This window comes from Numida meleagris, chromosome 1 (assembly GCF_002078875.1).
Source record: "Numida meleagris isolate 19003 breed g44 Domestic line chromosome 1, NumMel1.0, whole genome shotgun sequence".
Taxonomy (NCBI): Eukaryota; Metazoa; Chordata; class Aves; order Galliformes; family Numididae; genus Numida; species Numida meleagris.
Genome location: NC_034409.1, coordinates 51,152,236 through 51,173,745, shown reverse-complemented (window position 1 = coordinate 51,173,745; position 21,510 = coordinate 51,152,236). Strand labels below are relative to the sequence as shown.

The 21,510-nt window shown below is 44.8% G+C and overlaps 1 protein-coding gene across 1 annotated transcript in view; it reads left to right on the top strand.

Moving 5' to 3' along the window:
• CACNA1I (calcium voltage-gated channel subunit alpha1 I) overlaps positions 1-21,510 on the top strand; it is a 72,942-nt gene that overhangs the window by 18,519 nt on the left and 32,913 nt on the right. Inside the window, exons 3-9 of the mRNA XM_021394936.1 lie at positions 1,224-1,383; positions 3,328-3,643; positions 4,352-4,444; positions 10,132-10,438; positions 11,826-12,229; positions 20,772-20,923; positions 21,323-21,508. Coding sequence (XP_021250611.1) covers positions 1,224-1,383; positions 3,328-3,643; positions 4,352-4,444; positions 10,132-10,438; positions 11,826-12,229; positions 20,772-20,923; positions 21,323-21,508 — 1,618 coding nt within the window. The remainder of the gene's footprint in view (positions 1-1,223; positions 1,384-3,327; positions 3,644-4,351; positions 4,445-10,131; positions 10,439-11,825; positions 12,230-20,771; positions 20,924-21,322; positions 21,509-21,510) is intronic.

The following is a 21,510-nucleotide window of genomic DNA, read 5'->3' as shown; positions in this document are numbered from 1 at the left end:
TTCCCTTCCCTTCCCTTCCCTTCCCTTCCCTTCCCTTCCCTTCCCTTTTTGCAACATGAGCAGCTGGGGAATGGAGACATCCTAATGCACAGCATCATGTAGCTAATTACTTGACGCTGGGCATACAGAGGGGATTAACTGGTGCCTCAAAGGGCTGTCAGTGAAGCCTAATCTTATCTTCCCCTCCTCTTTCCCCTTCCACTGCCATCTGAAGTAATGAACTGGTTATAAATACCTAATTAGCTAATTATTGGCTGGCCTACATGAAACATCTTCAGTGAAGGAACTCCCTGGGCAACCCCACTGTAGTGGAGAGCAGATACAACTGCATGGGGTGAAGGTGGTACAGTGATGCTCAGAAGGATTTCTAGGCTTTCATCATCCCTGAAGAGCAGAGGAAAAGTCATTAGCACCATGGAGAATCAAGTCTGTCCTCACCCCTGCTTCTGTCTGTGTGAGCTGAAGAACTGGGGAAGAAATAAAACCAGAGAAAGAATTCATTAGGTGATTTAACAAAAGAAAAAAGGAGGAAGGGATTTTAAGAAACATTTACACTGACCAGAGGTGGTGTGCTGACAGACTGTGAGCTGTGCCCACTGCCTGTATGCACCAGCCCTCCTCGGGAAGGATGGTTAGCCAAGAGAGGAGAGTGTGGTCTCCACGGCCATCCCTTGATGACACTGCCACCGAGAAGACCAATTTATTCCAGTCTGTGTGTGCTGTCAAGGTCCATCCCACTGGGCAGGCTGGCCTTGTGCCAGCACAATTCTCGCAGGCTGCGCCATGCAGTCATCGCACTCTCAGTCCAAGCCATCTGAGAATGGGGTCGCTGAGCTGCTGTGCACGTTTGGGACAGTGTTTTTACTCCACTGCCTTTCTGCAGAGAAAGGAGATAGAAGGGGGGAATATCAATTATGTGGCTGATGGTGCTGAAAGTCTCATTCCATTTTCTTCTCAGTGCTGCAGATGGAGGCCTAGGGTTAAGAGATCACGGCATCTCAGCAGCTCTGCTGCCTGCCTGGCAGAAGGGGTTTGGACAAGAAAGGGCAATGATCATAAATCTAGCCCAGTTGGGGCAGTAATTAATTTCCAACACTCTGCTTTTGTCTTTACGTAGCTTTTTTTTTTCTCCTAAATTTTTCCTTGCTTCCCTTCTCTTTCCTTCCTTTTCTCCCTCTCCCTCCACCCCACACTGGCTCCTTCTGGTTCTCTTCCACCCGCAGGCATGCGCATCCTTGTGAATTTGCTCCTGGACACCTTGCCCATGCTGGGGAACGTCCTCCTGCTCTGCTTCTTTGTCTTCTTCATCTTCGGCATCATCGGGGTGCAGCTGTGGGCTGGGCTGCTCCGCAACCGCTGCTTCATGGAGGAGAACTTCACAATGTGAGTGCCTGAGGGATGATGTCCCCTTCTTTTCTTCCAAAGCTGTTTCTTCTTCCCTTCTCTCTCTGCTTCTGCTGTCTGGCTCTCTGCAAACTGCTTACTCCAAACAGACAGAAGGTGGTATGGTACAGAACGCTGGCCATGTCTTGCAGTGTGATTGGAAAGGAAGGGAGGGCACCTGGTTTTAGTTCATCTTCACAGTGCATAGATGCCTGGGTGCACTGGGATTCGGCTAGGCGCAAGTTAACAAAATTGCTTCCTCAAGCCATGAAGAGAAATGCTGCTCCTTCTCCCAGAAATAGCTGATATTCAGGAGCACCAGCCATGCTGTCTTTCTCCTTTTCAAAAGACAAACAGTCTTACAGGAAGCCATACTGCTGTCTGATGCCTCCAGGGACAACTTTGGGACCTCCGGGGTGGAGCTGAGGTGTCACTGTTTGGACGTAGTGCTTCACCTCCAGACACCCTGGAGACAGGTGGAGGAAATTACTGGAAAATCTCAGCAGCAGACTTCCCTTTGGGAAGAGACATGGGAGAGGATGGAGATCTGCTGGGAGAGGTGTCCCCCAGCAGAGCACAGCTCCTCCTGTTGACTTTCAGGCTTCAACTGATCGCTAGCTTTAAAATGTTCTTCTAAAACCATATACTAATTCCAGACTCTTGATCATTTTAGTCTGCTTTAAAAAAAAAGCTGTAGATCAGTTTACACAGATTAAACAGTCCTGAAGTTTTAGACCATCTCAGATTGGGAAAAAAAAAATCAGTGCAAAAACATGATCTGTGGAACAGCAGTGGGGTTGGGGAGTAGGAGCTGCTTAAAGCAGCCATTTACACTGTTTATATATTTCTTTGGGAGAAAGGGATGTTTAGGATGATTGGCCTTTATGTAAATCAGAGTGGTACCACTTTAATGAGTGTAATTAAATCCAAGCAGTGTCGATGTTACTGAGAAGTGGATTGGAGCTACAGGCTGCAAAGTGACAGATACTGAATAATCTTTGGCTGACCATTACTAGAGAAATGAAGTCTGCAGGCAGCCAGTTCACAAGTGATGAGGATGTATAATGACAGAAGTTTGTAGTTTAGTCCCAGTCAGCTCAGAATCCGAGGCTTTTTCTCTTTTCTTTTTCATCAACACCTGTCCCCTTCCAATGACACGTAGTGAAAAAGTCTGCATTCTTGCAATGTGAAGGCTGCATATTGTAGCACTGCAAGGAATGCAAGTGCACCAGATAAAGTTTAATGGAAAATCTTAAATCTCCATCTTTCATATCCTCATCATTATCTCATCTCCAGCTAGGCAAGCGTAGATGATTTTAATTATTCATGTATTTGGAAGGTGCCTGCATTATTTGGAAAAAAGCATGTGAACTTGTCATTAAACATTACACCAATAATGCCAACTGTCAAGGAGGAGTCAAGGTTAAGTCAACTTCAACTCTGCAATTCCTGACTTTAAGGCATAGCTGAGCAATCTTAACTATGCATGAACTGGATTTTTTATTTCTTTTTGCTGGAAATACAGAAGGTTCAGAGCCAAATGTTATAAAACATGTCCATTGGTGGTTACATACATGAGCACATCACGTTAAAGCCTGATGAACGTCCTTAATATCATTGCATCTGATTTAGCTTTGATGCTAATGGGGAGAGTGCTCAGAATGCAAATGCCTGCATTTCGGTTTCAATTCATCTCCATGCAAGCAGATTTTGTAATTTGGCGTGGGGTGGTCTGGTGGAGGACAGAGCTCTGAAAACGGGGGACTCACCCCTGGAAAATCCCTGGTTTCCAGGAGCTCTGTCCTTCTCTTGAGGAAATAAACCTGGAAATCCTTTACTCACTACCATCCCTATGTCAGAATGGCAGCTCACAGCTCCACCAATATCACTGATGAGAAAACATCTGCTACAGGAAGTTTATGACTTTTTTTTTAATCCTTACAGACAAGGTGACATTGTCCTGCCCCCATATTATCAACCTGAGGAAGATGATGAGATGCCCTTTATCTGCTCGCTGTCAGGAGACAATGGAATCATGGGCTGCCATGAGATCCCACCCCTGAAGGAACGGGGCCACGAGTGTTGTTTGGACAAGGATGATTATTATTACTACAACTCAGTCCGGCAAGAGTTCAACGTCAGTGGCATGTGTGTCAACTGGAACCAGTACTATAACGTGTGCCGTACAGGCAATGCCAATCCGCACAAGGGTGCCATCAACTTTGACAACATTGGGTATGCCTGGATTGTGATATTTCAGGTAAGATCTTCCTAACAAAGCTCAAGCTATTTTTTTTTACAGCTCAGTCTTTCTTTGTTCCCATGATGGTTTCTACAGGGTGTGATGCAGCTGCAGAGCGAAAGGGGCATTGCAGCTATTTTGGCAAGCGAGAACAAGTGCTCACCACAAAGTGTTCCTGAAGACAGGTAGGGATGTAGAGTTGTTCCAGACACTGACATGAGCTATGCCCTTCAGGCTGACTCGTACCTGTTTTCCCTTCAATACAGGTCACTGTAGCAAAGGAATCTTTTTTTTTTTTTTTTTTTTTTTCCTAATTACCAGCACTCATTGCAGATGGGAGCTAAAATCCTTGCCTTTTTTCTTTTCCACCTGCTGTATGCAGTGTCCAGTCCAAGGGGCAGAGAAACTTGCTGTGGGTGTTCCCCCGCTGTGATCCAGGGAAATGAACTATTTTAATGAAATATTCCTGCTGTGGACTAGCATGATCTCACAGGCTTTGACAGTATGCCAGTGTCACCAAGCAGTACCACGCTGATTTCCTGGAATGGAAATTTGGCCTCCTTGAAAGGACTTTTTGTTTCTCACCTTCCTTGGAATACAGCAGCCTTGCCAGTATCTGCCTGTGTACACTGAGAAATGAACTCTGGATGAACACTGAGAAATGAACTCTGTGTACACTGAGAAATGAATCCCTCCTGATTCTCTTTTTGTTTCTTGATTTTGCAGGTGATCACACTGGAAGGGTGGGTGGAGATCATGTACTATGTGATGGATGCCCATTCATTCTACAATTTTATCTACTTTATCTTGCTGATAATTGTAAGTAGAAGATTTGATGTGTCTCAGCATTGCAAACTGAGAGCCTACAAAAGTAAGGCGTTAGGTCAACACAGATACTGGCAATCTGGATTTCTTCTTGGAACCTCAGGAATCCAGCTTGAGGTTTTTCACCAAGAGTCTATGATAATATCATGTACTTGTCAGCCAGGTTCTTCCTTTTCACTCAAAGAAATATGCTCGGGATTGAGAATCAATACCAGTGTAGGATAATGCGCTCATCCACACATCTCTCAAAACAGTAGACCCAAAAGTAGAGAAAACCATTTCTTCATCTTACTCCTACTTTGCCTTTCATGCATTTGAAGCTCTTCAGTCATTCCTATTTTATGGCTTTGGGCAGCACCTGGATTTCTCAGATTCAGGGTCTCAGATTCAGATTTTGTCAGATTCAGGGTCTATCATGCTGAATTACTTCCTCTCTATTAACAAGAAGGAGCTGCTGCTCCCACAGTGGCATCGTGCCAACATGAAGTGGCTATGTGAGATCATCTGTGGCTGGTGGAGATGAAAGGAGAGCAGTGATGAGAACTTCATAAGCAGTTTGTGAGCCCTATGGATTTATACATGTGAAGAGTGAAGATGGTTGTTTTGTTGTAAGGAGATTTGTCGTTTGTGCATGGAAGGAGGGCTGACAAATATGATGTAATTGCTTTTTCCTTTCCTCAGGCCTCCTCCCATGTGTAAATAGATTTCCTTGGAAGGAATGCCATGTTTCTAATAAGGAAGAATTTCCCTTATTTATGAAGATCTGCACTTTCCACTCTCACTTTTCCTATATGGGGACCAAAGTCAAAAGTAGAAAGGAAGGAATAACTCAGGATGTATTATGGGAAGTTTAAAATCTGTACATGGTAGATGCAATTCGGTTCTAGGTCACTTCCCCAGAAAAGACTGGTGTGTATCTCCAAAGCCTACATGCATTTGGGCAGACTGTTGAATAGACCTGGCTCTGCATCTACTATTTGTCCTACATGGTCATGAACTCCTAGAAACAGATCTTTAGAAGCAGTCACCCAACAATGTTAACAGACTTACCTGGCACAGGATCTAGTTTAAATTCAGATTGGTATGTAATTATTTGAGAGCAAACAAACCTTAGTGCAGTTTCTGGAAGAAATTCTGTAGAGAGTATATATAGGGAGTGGCACAAAAAGAAATCTGCTGGTCCACTGAGATTGGAGACCTTATGAAAAACCTGTATCTTCTTGGTATCCCCTGTTTCTTCCTGCCTCCTGGCCTTCTGCTATCACAAGGAAAAGATGAGAGAAAAACAGAAAAGTCATCTGTTCCCTTTGGCTGAAGCATGAGCCAGGACAGCAAAGGTGAAATGTGCCTTGAAGAATGCTGCTCTTACTTTGAGTCTGGAGAGTCCCAGTGAGGACATGCTAGAGCTATGATTACACAGGATGGGTGGGGAGCTCTCCCCAGCTCTATCCCCAGAGCCAAACCAAATATTCACTGCTTTTTGTGAATCCAGAAAACAATTATTTCCCTTATAGTTTGTTCAGATCGCCCACTATGCAACTAATATTTAGGACCTACTTTCTTTCTTTTTTTTCGCTTTGAGCAGCATGTTCAGGATACCTGTATTGCTGTAACATATAGTTCAGCACAAAATTCACTCCCAACCTCACGTGCAGTCTCTCCCAGAGCCAGTGTTTGACCTTTGAGATGGGCATGTCCATCTCCTGCTGGCCAGTTACAAAAACTGCCCCCTCTGGCCGCACCTCCAAATTACATTAATTCTGCTAGCATATTTTGGGATTGGAAACAGGAGCATCCTTTACTGTTGGCTCACCTCATGTGTATTTCCAGTGACTCAAACTTTGTCTCTGAATTTGCAGGCAGCTGAAAACCCTCAATTAAACACTCCACCTGAGATTTTACTGTGGAGTGTCGTTGACATTTCTAGACACGCCCTCCTCATTTGCAGAAGCCCTGTAGGTTTATTTCCATCAAACACAGGAGCACAAGAACCTCAGCTTACCCTGGGGACCACTCAGAACATAGGAGCTTTATGATATGATAGGAGCTATAGGTTATTTCCTTCGTGTTTGGTGGAGTTACACCAAGAAAGGATTTAGCATTTCTGTTAGCATTTTCCAGCACTTAGCAAAACCACAACGTGAACTTGCTATCTCTTGGTGTCATTTCTCCTCCAAGTCTTCTTACAGCAATGACAATCCCTCTTCAAGTCTTCTGAAGCACAGTCCTTGTGGCTTTTATCCTGCCTTTCTTCTCCATGGTTGAAAGGCCTTGCTTTCTAAACAGGATTGCTCTGGCAGCCATGCTTCAAGTCTTGACTCTTTGCTTTTCCACATACATCTTAGCCTTGGCTCAAACTCTTCTGGGGCTGGATCTCCTCAGCCTCTTCCTTAGAGCTATGCTTTCATCTGTGACTTCTGCCTCCCTCGCAGATATATCTTCAAACATCTGCATAAAGGTATTATTACCTGTTATGCTCATCAGGCAGGAAGAAAGCTCCACCACCTGGGTATATTCACATCATTTTCTAGGACTCCTGTATAGATGTAGTTTGTGAAGAGAAGAGCACCAGCTGACCCTGGCATTCAGAAGGGCCTTGCAGAGCAATCTGGTAAAAGCATTTGTGTATTCAGGAAATAGCTCCCTGGTCTGCCGGAGAGCAGGGAGGTTACATCAAGGAAGGCCTGCTTTCCCTTCTTGGGTCAGTGATCCATTTCAGTCTTCGTCCTTGAAGACCAGCTTTCTCTGTGTCAGTGCTCCAGTTACTTGGCCACTAGTGTGGCTTCTGGACTAGAGGCTCTTCTTAGGTTCGCATCCACATGGCAATACTCAGGCCTCCTTGAAGTGCTTACATGCGTGGGCTTCAGAAGGCAACCTGATAAAAATAATGGGCAAATAAGTCAGCATCTCCAGCACCAGTCAATTCTTATTAAATACTGCAGAGACAGGGATCAAGCCTTGGGCTGAACAAAGCCAGGATCAGCTCAATCAAAGTATGGCTTGGTGTCAGGGCTGAACCAGATGTCTGTGTGGGACTTTGAATCAATGGTCTCCTTCTGGCTCTGACAGACACTTTGTCTGACTCTATGTCAGACACTAGTGATCTCTTTGCTCAGCTAGTTTAGATGGATCACTCAATTATAAGCCATCTGGGACCTTTCCTGACCTTTTGCTAGACTTGAGGCAGAGTCAAGCTCAGCAGAACTTGAAGAGTTTGTGGACTTTCTTGTCATCTTAAGGATGAAGCAAGCTCTATTGCTTTGTGTTTGATGTTTCTAGCGAAGAGGTTCAAGGAATGGGGGCTCACTGCCATAAACAGTCCCCCCACTCCTCCCCTTTCCCGTTATCAGAGGGAGATCATAGTGAACAATTCCCTGTGAGGTCAGAGCTTGGTGATATAAACCTGAACCCCTCTCAGGATTCAACCCCAGGCTTACATCATGACCCTGCTGGGGTCATCATGCTGCCCTTGGCTTCTCTGCTTGTCACCTAGAGAGAAGGTTTTGCAAGCTTTAATTGGTTATTTTATGGAGGTGCTGGAAGATGCAAAGAAAGTGCAAAATTGTGACCAGACAGTGTCAGAATTTGCATTTCAGAAATGCATAGTGAGCATCCAACTCCCAAACCAACTCTGCCTCACTCAGAGCAAGCCCAAGGAGATAACAGAAGAGAGAAGCCTGTGAGAGGGTCATGTAGTGCTGAGGGAAAAGAGGGCAGGAGAGCACACTGAAGGAGGATTCACATTCCCAGTTATACCCTCATCAGTGAAAACATGCAAGAGATCATGGACTACAGGAGTCCATGGAGGAAAGTGAAAGGATCTGAATGAAGCACTGTTTTCCTTTTCAAGGCCATGTTCTGAAGCTGAAGGGAAAATAAGCTTCATCACTGAGAAGGGCTCAGTGATGAAGGGGAACAGAATTAGAACAGCTTTGAAGGGTGCTGAGAGGAGGAGGAGGAAAAAAAAGCCCATTATTTTGAAATGGTTTTTTGTCCTTATGCTGAATCTGGTTGTAGAGGGTTTCATGTTTCAAAGGTTTATTCAGATTCTAGTAGGGACATCTCCTCTTTGAAATACTGAGAGCCAAGGTACTGAGCCTCCGACTGGAGCTGCTGAGCACCTATGTGCAAGAGAAAAAGACATCCAAGGGGACAGGTTTGTGGGTACAGTGGCAAGGGCTGAGCACTGAAGGGAAGGGTTCTTGGGTAGGTAAAATTAGCAGGAGTACTTTCTGAAAAAAAAACCACACCACTTTTTCTGTGCTTGAGAGCTGGGATCATCGTATCACCCAACTTTCTTGTCCTGTCCCCTTCACTGGAAGAGCTGTAGGGAGGAGGGCACATGTCAAAAGATAGAGGCAAGACTGGGTCCAGCTCTGAGTCCAAGCTGTCTGCTCGGAAAGGAGAGGCACAGAGATGAAGCTGAGTCCTGGGCAAGTCATACAGGAGAAGCACAGTGCAAAGACATCCCTTAGCAGGATACCCTCTGATCCTGAGAATGCAGAATTCCCAAGATGGAGCTGCCTCTCCTCATAGGGGCTGCCCCACAGAGCCCATGCCAGAGAAGCACAGGTGTATAATCTTTGTTCAGAAATCAGACCCTACATTTTCTCAATGCCACGTTGCTCCTTACAGCTCTGCGGGATGTGGCCACCAATCACAGCATCATAGCATTTGAGTGTAATGGAAAGATCTCCTAGTGGAGATTCATCTGTGATTTCATAATACACAATGCGGAGAGGAAGATGTTCACTTCCAGATCTCTCAGCACCAAGAATTGTCTCAGTTTTACAGCTCTTTCTGTACATATCTTTACAGAATACTGAGGCAAAGAAAGCTTAAGGGGAACTTGTCACTGTATAAAGTAAGCCTGGTAGACTTTTGGCTTTCATGGGGAGAACAAGAACTTGGGCTTTTTGTTTTATTTCTGAGATGCTGGGGGAGTGGGCTGTGGTTGTTTTTGTATTTTAAATGGAAAACCGACAAAGGCTGGAAGACAAGTAAAATAATAGAAAATACATGCCTAGTAACAGAAGAATCAGAAGAAGAGAAATCGAGGAAGGAAGTATTGTTTTGACAGATTGTTTGGCATCCTTCTCAAAGTCATTAGTTTTTGCAAACTTCTCCAGTTTCAAGAGCTCATTCATTTCAGCAAAGTTAATCTCCCTATAGAGTGAATTAAGGTGTAAATGATAGAAATAAATAAAATTCCCTGAGAACACTGACATGTCTTCCTAGAGCTAGAAGGAATAAATGACAACGCATGATTTTTCCAGTAGTAAAAGAGTAAGCAGAGGAGAAAGCAACCAATACAATCCTCCATCTCCCACGTTCTGTTTAACACAAAGGAGAGGGAAAGAAAAAGCCCAATTTTCATCAAATGCATTGTAGGTAAGCTCTAAGTGACTTGCTAAAGTTCCTAAAGCCCATCAAAAGAGCCAAAAATTGGGCTTCTGTTTCCTGAATTTCAGTTCAGAGGTCTAAATTCTGCATGAAAGCGACATTGAGTGAGTTCTTAAGACCAAGCTCAGCCAGTCCTGGCTCCCTCTGAAATCCCATCTCCATACACAGACTGATGTTAGCTCTAGTTCCTGTTCCCCTTCCTCACCACTCTTTTTCTTCCTCCCACATGTTCTTCCTTGTGCCAACATTACCTGTCCCTCCTTCTCCTTTGCTCCTAGGTGGGCTCCTTCTTCATGATCAATCTGTGCCTGGTGGTCATCGCCACGCAGTTCTCAGAAACCAAGCAGCGGGAGCACCAGCTGATGCAGGAGCAGCGGGCCCGGTACCTCTCCTCCAGCACTGTCGCCAGCTACATGGAGCCTGGAGACTGCTACGAGGAGATCTTCCAATACGTCTGCCACATCATGCGCAAAGCCAAACGCCGCACCCTTGGGCTGTACAACAGCATACAGAGCCGGCGCCAGGGCCATGTGGAGCCGAGTGATGCCAAGCAAGGCGCCAACAGGAAAAAACAGAGGCACTACGGTAAGGATTCAATGGGCAAATCTGGAAATGTCAATTGTGGAAATGGGAGTGTAACTGGGAGTGCAACTGGGAACATCTCCATGTGCCAGATTTCCAAAGGACTTTGGTCTACAAAGCACAGAGTTAGAATTAACGTTGGTAATTGAGCTCGAGGCTGTGGGTGGTGCACCAGACCAGTAAGGTGGGGATAACCAGCAAAAGTGGGAATGGAAACACGGATGATCAGCCGGGAACACTGGAAACCTGAAACCATAATGGCAACATTAGAGGCACTCAGGCTTGGAAAGGGCTCCAGGTCTGGTAGGGCAGTGGAATGATAGCAGCCTGGGAGAGAGATGTATTAGGGGAGTACGAAGGAGTGCGACTAAGGATTGTACTGAGTGACACAGCATGTCTCCCAGAGCTCTCCTCCCTAAGTGAGTTTACAGGAGGGAAGTAAAGGGAGTAGAATTGCAATAGAGTGTCCCCTGAACCAAGGGAGAAGAGCAATACTGAAGTCAGTTTGATGTGCTAGGGCAATGGAGACGATTTCTCTTGATGGGAGCACATCCTGTTGTGTAAAATTAGACATGAGATACCATTTAAATTGGATTCCTGGCCTGAAAAGTGACTGTAAAAATGGTATTATAGAGTTAGTATTAACTGCCTGCTGATACCTTTCGTAAGAAATGCTCTCAGTTAACAAGCGAAAAGATGGATTTTCCTTCAACTAGTCTTGCATGCTCAGTCTTTCATTTTCTTTACTTGCTATGAAGAAGGTTTCTGCAGTTAATGAATTAATTGATTAATCCCCCCAGTGTCCGTTTGATCTTCCAGTCACAACTGGAGGTTTGAGGAACTTGGTTTTCTCACTGAAGTCAGCAAGTTATTCTCATTCAGAGGTCACTGACTATCAGGAGGAACCGTGCTTGTATTAGCTTTTCTAGCTTCTTGAGATACTTTGCTAATGTAGTGTCCCTAATTTAGAGAGTTGAGTTCAGCATCTGGATTCTTGAACCCCACCTGCATCTGTTCAGGCCAAAAGCAGCCCTTTTGATCATTTTTCCCTCAGTTCCCACTTTAAAAATAACCAAATCTTGAGCTATGATTCCTGCATCAGACAAAACAGTTCTTCCTCTGATGGACATGAACCCCAGCTGAGCCTAATCACTGGCAGATGAGCAGTACCATGCCTTCTGGTGACACAGCCAGTCAGCGTAAAGCACCCAGAGGCAGCAGCTTTTATTGTCGCCCTTGAGGTGATTTGCCAGTGTTTAGTCATCCTTACAGCTAAAAAAGCCCAGTTACGCAGTCTAAATACCTAAAAGCCAAAAAGTACCCAGCTTGGATGCATTTTTTGGAGGGAACAAAGCTTTCTCCTTTAAAGCATGATCATTTATCTCCTCAGGAATTTGCCAACAGCACAACCCTCTTGACTGCCCTCCTCAAGGCTTGGTCCAGCCCATTGCTGTGACAGCAACCTCTGATCTCACCAACTGCCCCCGATGCCACAGGGGGGAACACGATGCATCCCGAAGGCTCTCTGTCCTGGACAGCGCTGACTCAGGCCAGGAAGATGGAGGAGACAGTGAAGCGGAGGGAGAAGGCTGCAGAGGTGACCAGAGCGCTTCAGCGCTGGAGAAAGAGGAAGAAGAGGTGGAGGAAGGTGGGAGGATGAAGCTCTGTAGTGACATGTGGCGGGAAGTTAGGGTCAAGCTTCGAGGGATCGTGGACAGCAAGTACTTCAATCGTGGGATCATGATCGCGATCCTTGTGAACACTATCAGCATGGGCATTGAGCACCACGAGCAGGTAGGGCATGCAGAATGGACACTGGGGGACAAAGGGTTGTGCTTGGGGTTAAGGGCTGGCCAAGCAGCAGCAAAATCTGCTAGAGGCAGAGACTGAGTAATTTGCACCCCAGGACATAGCACAACTTTGAGAAAGCCACAGGATATGGCAGGATCTTTCTCTGCTTATCCCTGCACTTAATCTGTCTCTGAGTATTTTCTTCCCTGTTTCTTTCAGTCTCTCTCTTTTCCTTCTCACTTTTATCTATCTTTCTTTTTCTCTCTGTCTTTTCTCTCCATCTGCTTCTCTCTCCTTCACCCTCGCCTCTTCCATCTTTCTCATCTCTCTTCTCTCATTGCTCTCTTCATTAGCTCACTGAGTCCTTAGTCTATTTGGTTAATTTAATGTGCTCTCGGGGGATGTCACGGGCACTTCACCAGCATCTCAATTCAAATCCATCAGCTTGCTAGCCTTTCCAGCTTAATTAAGGGATGCCTGAGCACCGTCTATCTGCACAAGAAGGCACCACCTCCCACCTCCAGTCATTTTGGGGGCTCATATGGCTTGAGCCTTTCCTTTGCTCTGACAGCAAGAAGTGATAGATAGGTCAAGGCATAGATAGCATGTGTGAGAACAGTTCTGCTTTTCATGCCAATAGTTTGCAGGCAGCTCTGAGTCAGCGGTGCGCTTTATCCTGTCAACAGGCTTGTGAGATGGAGAAGGATTGTGTGCCCTCATTTTATAGCTGGGAAACAGAAGCTACTTCTGTCCTGTCATGTGCAGAGCAGGCTTGAGAGGGTGTTCAGTGTACCCATGACCTCGCATCTGCATTGCTGGCTGGTAGTTCTATTGCACGCTGAGTTAAAGGACTCTATGATGTACATCTGTGCCTCAAATCTGTGCTGCTGGTCTGAATGTGATCATGATTCACCCCACTTATCTGCCAAGACCACAAGAAATAGGAGATTGGCCCACAGTGGAGATGCTAACTGCATCAGGGAATTTTGCAGCCAAGGCAAATTTTAGCCACAGATACAATCTCAGGTAGCAAAGAAACAGGCAGTAAGAGTGGCTTCAGTGGGCTCTCAGAGTTGCCATGTGCTCTGTCAGGGAGGAGATATCATAGAATCATAGAACTGTTAAGGTTGGAAAAGATCTCTAAGATCATCTAGTTCAGTATCTTGACTCCCAGAGTATCTGAATTTCCCTATTTGAGGCAATGCAGTGGCTGAGCCAGTATTTGAAGCCTCAGATGCCTGGATCCCACCCACATAGCAAGCATCAGACCATTTTACAAAGCCCAGCTGATTTCTGATACAAGGATGGGAAACCTTAATTTGATCACAGAATGCAAAACTGCTCAGGATGCTTCAGTACAGAAAAATACTGTCGGGAGCTCAGAGAAGGGGGAATGAAGAAGAGACTGGAGAGGTTGACTCATGAAAATAGATAAAAAAGAGCGATGTATTTATCATGTAGCAGAGAGATGACTAAGGGTTGAAGCCCAGGACAATGTGAAAACTGCCCACTGATGTTTTAAAGATGCAAGCACCAAGCAGAGAGAGGCATTGTTCATTTGGTGTTATTGGAGACAGCACAATTGAAGAGTTTAGCAGAAGAATATTTGAACCGGAGGTGGAGAATTCACTCTGACTATTGTGTGTGCAGATTTAAGCCCTTCTGGGCCAGCTCTGCTGTGTTTGTACAGCCCTCAGCAGAGCAGGATCTGCCTGCAGCCTCACGGTTTCTGATAGCAGGTTATTAATGACACATCCTTAAAGTTATGCTAGCACTTTTTATCTATAAGTATCTAGGAAAAGCTCATGGCCCTGTGAGCTGTTTCTAGTATCAAAAAAAAAAAATGTTGATTGTATTGATCATAACCAAAAAATGTGGTGCAGTTGTTTATTTAAAATGTGTGTGTTGAGTCCTGTTTACCTAGCACAAGATCTTTTTTAAAAAAGAATATTTAGTTCCTAACATGATTTCCAGGTCATTTTCAGTCAGAAGTTACCTCAAAACCACATAAACATGCACTTCCCTTTGCTCTTTCATGTTCCTTGAGCCTTGCTGTTGGTGTATGTGAGGCTTCACTGCCTCCTTTTCTCTCCTTCCATTCTCTTTTTCCTGTTGCTTTCTTTCTAGAAAAATAATTTTTCACAGAAAAATATTCATCAAAACCCCCCTGCTTACAGAGATCTGTGATTTGCAGCTTGACATCATCCTATGGATGAAGTGAGTTTTGTTGCTTTACTTCATCATGTGAATCTCTCCCAGCTGAGAGCTAATGTAAATAAAGTCCCTTCAAGCTTAGATTTTCTCGTGCGTGAGAGATCACAATCCCAGACACTTGCTAGGGACACACCTGTCCAGGAAAGAGGATGTGTGAAGGTGTTGCAGGTTTGAGTGGTCCTGGTCCATCAGTGTTGTGTTGCTCTGGTTGTGCATGGACTATACAGATGAGGTGGACCAGAGATGAAGAACCTCCTTCCAGTACTTGAAGGGAGCTCATAAGCAAGAGGGGGACTGACTTTTTTGCATGGGCAGATAGTGATAGGACAAGGGGGGATGACTTTAAACTAAAAGAGGGGAGATTTAGGTTAGATGTTAGGAAGAAATTCTCAAAGGGTGGTGAGGCACCGGCACAGGCTGCCCAGAGAGCTGTGGGTGCCCCATCCCTGGAGGTTCAAGGCCAGGTTGGATGGGGCCCTGTGCAGCCTGAGCTGGTGGGTGGCAGCCCTGCCCACGGCACGAGGTGAAACTGGGTGGGCTTTGAGGTCCCTTCCAACCCAACCATTCTGTGATTCCATGACCCACAAACTACCACGTTAATGGGGCAGTGAGACTGCAGGAGCTGGGGGCACAAGGCTCAGGCTCAGAAACACAGGCGTCTTGAGGACTGAGCCGATGTGCAAGTCTAACCTTTGATTCCTGAGCCTGAGCAGTGGAAAGAAAAATATAAACTGGAATTATCTGTTTGTTTTGAGCGAGGGGGGTTTGAACCAGACAACCTCTAGAAGCGTCTTGCAACCTCCGCCATTTTGCAATTCTGTTACAATTCACATTTTTTTTAAATATTTACAGGGTGCTTTTACTGTGTTTTGTTTTGGCTTGGTTTGGTGGTTGTTTTTGTTTGTTTGTTTTGCTGTGTTTGTTTGTTTTATGCCAGGAAGCTTAACTTCAGCATCCAAATCACCTTTAAAATTTGGGTCATCCATCAAGTCTTTTCTGCCATCCTGCTTGTGTGTCCGAGGCACCTTCCTATCTCCGTATGCATTTCTTGTGAGGGAAATCAATTCATTTTCGGACAAACTGCACTGCTATGACTCATTTTTAATCCTTGAGCTTATCACAAGTTATCACTTGTAAACAGATAAGTTTATACAAATCCATCAGTGTGCATTATACCATACAATACCCTTAGTATTAGGTCTTCAGATATTGCTGGGACATGGCACAAGCCAAAATCCATCATTTCAAGCTTTGTCCCGCTTGAAATATTTTTTGCAGTTCTTCAGATCTGCTTCTGCTTGGAAGAATTGCTTTTTAAAATCCAGTGTAGAAAATCAAGATGTTAGACGCTTGTGACTTTCCAGAAAGATCCTTTAAATAGGCTTAATTTTTGTTGGTATTCGCAGAGGAGCTGGTGCTGCTCACTTTTCTCCTTACTCAGCATGAGGATGAAAGGCTGTTCCCAGCTGAATGTCCCAGGCTCATATTTCTCATATATTTCCATGAGCCTGTTGAACTCACACATCTTTGCCATTAGTAGCCATTAAGACAATGACAGAGAAACTTGATTTCCCTCCTGTTGTATCTACTTCCAGTATTCCTTTGTGCATCACATCAACACTTCATGTGGTGTGGATCAGGAGACTTTCATTTGTTTCCCAGTTAAACCAGCCTCATGTACTGGCATCTTCATATCCTTTAGCCTGCTTGATTTCCCTTTATACCAGCATTTATTGGATCCACCAGTTCATATGTTGCAGTTATTGCTTCTCTTTCTGCTATTTGTTGCTTGTCAGAAACATTCAGCAAGTGTCCAAGCCAGCTCATCATGCTGACATTTAGTAAATGATGGAACAGTCTCTCCAAGGCGCTGGATGAAGCCGCATCACTTCAGTCTTGTAAAATAGGAATAACTAAATATTGTGAAATTCTGTCTGGCTGTGGGGTGTTGACTAGAGAAAGTAAATGCTAGCCTGTATGTTCCATGGCTGATTTCTGTGACTCTTCTCATTATTGTCAAGTAACTTTGAAATAGTGTATAAAAATGGACAGAGTGGGGAGACCTGTGTATGGATTTTTCTCACTCATGTTCTCAAAGGTGGTGACTTGCAGGTATAGTTTGGTAGGGCTGGTTTACACAGATCACATCAATTACTCTTTTGTTTCTAGGACAGTTGCCAATTTATTCCTGGTTAGAATAAACTCTTGCAGGGTGGTCTGCTTGTTCTCAGCCTTTCCTATAGTGTATGCATTTCTGGCTACTGTCAGATAATGAGCTAGTTATGATTTCAATCTAATCTAAGAATTTCAATGTTAAGTAGTAAGTCACTTAGAATGGAAAAAGTAAAAAGACTTAACAGCTGCCTACTACTGCCCTAGTTCTAGTTTCTGATCACTAGGCCGGAGCTCTGACTTGGATAGCATGTTTCAGTCTCTGAATTTGATCCACTCTGATGGGGATGCAGGATTAGGATTAGGATTAGGATGAGAAGTAATGGCCTTAAATGGCCCCGGGAGGTTCATGTTGAATGTTAGGAAACATTTCTTCTCTGAAAGAGCATTGGCACAGGCTGCCCAGGGAGGTGGTGCTGTCCCCGTCCCTGGAGGTGTTCCAGAACCGTGTGGATGTGGCACTGAGGGACATGGTCAGCGGGCATGGTGGGGAGGGGCTGACAGTTGGACTAGGTGATCTTAGAGGTCTTTTCCAATCTTAATGATTCTATGATTCTAAAGTTGCAATGCCATGGAGAGCTGAATTTGGAACTTTCATGGGTTTGGAAAGACACCTGTATTCTTAATAGGAGAATAGGTGTTTTGGTTAAAACACTGTCTCTGGGCATGCTTTACCCCCTGGGGTCTCCTTGCTTCAAGCCACCCCTCTCAGTACCCCAGTACTTGTCTCCCACAGTTTTGTTCACATTTCTCTCCTAGCATGATGGGTAAACCAGTCTATCCTGGCTTGGTAATATGAACAGACTTTTCTTGTAGGAAGATTCCCTGTTTTTTGTTGGACCAAAATAGCCTCAAATTAAGGCCTCTCCTTCTGGACGCTTCAGTTTTATTGTTTCTAGATAAACACAGGTGGAGGAAGCTTTGATAACCATTTTGGCAATGAATGCTTGGGTGCTATATGTGGGAGCCTGGGCAGCTCCCACCTATATGGGAGGTGACACATCCATTGTGTTGGGAATCCTGTGTGTCAGCAGGCAGTAAAGGAGAGAACCACTTTTCCCCCATTCACTTGCCCTCTTCATCAGGTTCACATTTCTCTGGCCAGAGACTCGCACTCCAGCAGTGTCAACGGTATTTCTTGACCATGCTGACTTAGATATGAAAGCATACCTGCCCAGAACACAGCTGCTGCTGGCCCCTGCTCTGCCAGCAGCAGTCCCAGCTCCCAGCTGATGGCTTTTTCACTCTGCCTGTTTATCTATATCTCTAGGAATGGCTGCAGTGCAGGATCTTCCTGTTGCCTGTGCGTGTGTTGCCTTGGGCCTCTCCAGCTGGCTCTCCTCTCTTTTTCTCTTCTTTTTCCTGAGTGCATTTCTTTTGTGTTGCTCTTCCCTCCCCAGACAATATTTCTTTCCTACTCCATTTTTAACAGTGTCTTCTCTACTTCTTTTTGGAGCTCATTATGCTATTTTTTTCCTGCTTATTTTGTAGTTTCTTTTTCTGCCTCTCTTTCCTTTCTTTCCCTGCCCTGTTCTTCCTGCCCCTCTCTCTAGGAAGGATGCTTTGCTGGGTCTGATTGATAGCCCATTAGAAGAAAGATTAACAGGTGGAGGCTTGACTAGAGAAACAGATGTCAGGGAGGGAAGGAGAGACGGGAGAACAGGTGACCTTTTCCGTAAGTGAGATGCAAGCATGGCTTTTCAAACATCAATTGCTCCCTACGACAGCACAGGAGAGAAAGCATGGACAGCAGAGAAGGATAATCCACCATTATAGCCTGTTGCTTTTTCGCATTCCTCATTCTCACTGACATAATCAGGCTGAAATTGGCATCTCTGTTTAGCATATGGGCCTCGTGTTCCCAGCTGGTGTCATTACTGCCTGGCTCTCAGTAAAGTGATCTTCATCTCTCCCTTCCCTTGTGCACTTGTTCATTCTTTCTCTCTCATCACTCTTATCTCCCCTCCTCTCCCCTTCATTTTCATGATGGTTTTGTTATTCAAATGTAATTATGGATATAAATTAAGCTATCTCCCCTCTTTTTTTTTTTATTCTAAAGAAATGGAATATTTCAATTAAACCTGCACTGAGAAGTGCATGAAATTACCAATGGATGTGAGGTAGACACTACATGACTGTGAGAAGCACTTTCCAATCCATTTATTCATATGGGAGAAGAACATCCAGATTTAGGGTCTTGGGGGATCCTCTTAACAGTCTCCAGATTGAGGGGGAGGCTCAGACCCAGAACCTGAAGGTGATGGTTAAAACAATGTCTTGATGTCCAGGCATAGCTCAGACCACTGTGAAGGAGAAGGGGAGTCTTTGGCCACATTTTTGGCAAGGAGAAGGGTAGATGTCACATTGAGTGATGTGGTCTAGAGCAGTCCCAGGCATGGGTTGATAGTTGTACTGGGTGATCTTAGTGGTCTTTCCAACCTTAATGATTCTATGATTTTATGATAACAAAGCAGAGAGAGACTTCTGTTTGTTACCACAGTGGCATGGATCTTGGGCTCAGTGGCACAGTAGGTTAACATCAAATATGTAACCTTCTCTGAAGTGTGAAAGACCTACCCCACAGACCAGAGGAGCGCTGAGGAGGAGCCTTGGAGCTGCCATGCCATGTCCCAAATTCTGTTTGGGAAGGTGGCACATCTGGAGCAGGTTCATACCAGCTGCTGCTTGGGAATATGCTGCAGCTAGATGAATTGCCTTAGCAGTTTCATGTGGTCTGAAGGCCACTGGCTGTCCAGCCTGACCACAATATGCGGCCCATTATACTGGAAGGAGGTTTTTCTCACACTTGGGGAAAATTTATTACCTGCCCATTGTCATGGGCTGTGTGTGTGTAGTGTCTGTGTAGGCATGGCATGCTTGTGCAAGTTACCCCTCATGCATCTGGCCTCGGTGAAGACCTCAACTTTTGCTGTTTGGCTTGGTGCAGTCCCAGTCCCTAGCATGAGAGGTGCTTTGTCCATCCCAAATTCGGCACAGAGAATGCCTTTATTTCACACAGCAGGACAGCAAGAACCGGACATACCTCGCAAATGACATCAGTCCAGCCTCTGTCTCCCTCTGAAACATTTCACCATTCCTGAGGAAACTGTGTAGACCCTTTGCTAACCTTGTCAGACAAGTTTCCAAGGCTATGCACAGTGAAGAAAAAGTCATTAATTCAGAAAACAAAAGAAGGAGTAATTTAATTTGCTCAGACTTGTTCCACTGATGGAGTCATTAAAACACTTTCTCCTTTATTCTCCAGTTCTCTGCTGGAGGAGACTGTTTCACAAGGGCTGAAAGATGTGTCAGAGATCCATCAGAAGAAAAGGCCTGGGGCAGGGTCAAGTTACGTGTTTTTGTTTTGGTTTGTTTTTTTTCCTTTTTGTTTTATCAACACAGTAATTTTGTGTTATCTCTGAAGATTTCCACCTTTCTCCTCTTACAGTCTCTTTTCCTCATCCTTTCTTGCTCTTCCTATCCCTTATAGATAGGTGTTAGCGTTGTGGTCCTTCTTGCTGTTACATTACTCATGCAGTTTGATATTCACTTGGGTAATTATTGAAATTATTGGAACAAGACCATGGAACTAATGCATATCAAAGATTTAGTGGGGGGCTAGGGGAGAGAAAATGAGGAAGGAAAAGGAAAAAAACAGTGGAAAAAGGACAGTGAGGTTTAGAGGAGAATGGGAAACTGTGTTCTGACATTCAAATGTTTTCAAAATTTCAAAAAAAACCAATTGTGCCGGGCATGTGGAAACCTCAGAGGAAAGCTTTAATGGAAGAGGCCAACTACAGATCAGCCACTTTAGTCCTGCTTTAACTTAAGTTCTTTGCACACAGTGAAGCAGCCTTTAACCAAAGGAGCAGTGTTTAGAATAGGATGCGGGAGAAGTTGGTCAGCCTTGGCCATGTGAATGGTTGTGTAGTTCCCTGACTGCTGCAAAAGAATTTGTTAGGGACTTAGTCTATGATGAGGGTAATAAATGTGGAAAGGAATTGGGACAGAAAGGTGACTCCGCCCAGCCGCACTTCTATCCCACCCGTGGTTCTTCACAATTCACTACAGAGTCTGTCCCCTGGGAATGGTGGCACTTTATTTCCCACAGTCTCAGGGTTCTTTCAGTTTTGACTTTCTGAATTTGCCTTCTCTCCAGCCAGAGGAACTGACCAACATCTTGGAAATCAGCAATGTTGTCTTTACAAGCATGTTTGCCCTGGAGATGATCCTGAAACTTGCTGCTTTTGGCCTCTTTGATTACCTCCGCAACCCCTACAACATCTTCGACAGTATCATCGTCATCATCAGGTGATAAGGGGCTTGGGTATCAACTAAAATATATACAGTAAAGAGCACCACAAAGTTTGCATGTTTTCATGTGCCTTTTCCAAAAACATTTAGCAGCTGTAACAGAAAGAAAGGAGATAAGCTGATACATAAGGCAAAGGATTGAGAGACTGAGATGTCATTTCCCTGCAACAAGTAGTGCTTCAGGAAAGTAGAAATGCCGCTTACTACACGTAGTAGTATATAGTAGTATATACTTCTAAGTATGTCTTGTTCAAGCAGATTTTCTCTCTGACCTGTGTATGCATGCTGCCAATGCAGAGGTGATAAGTTGAATTAGAACTGTTATTCTCTCTCTGCTGTTTGTTCACTTCTCCTTCATTTTGTTCCTCTTGCTCCCTGGGCCTCTTTGGGCCATAGCATCTGGGAGATCATCGGTCAGTCGGATGGGGGCCTCTCAGTGCTGAGGACGTTCCGTCTCCTGCGTGTGCTGAAGCTGGTACGTTTCATGCCTGCATTGCGCCGCCAGCTTGTGGTGCTGATGAAGACAATGGACAACGTAGCCACCTTCTGCATGCTTCTCATGCTTTTCATCTTCATTTTCAGGT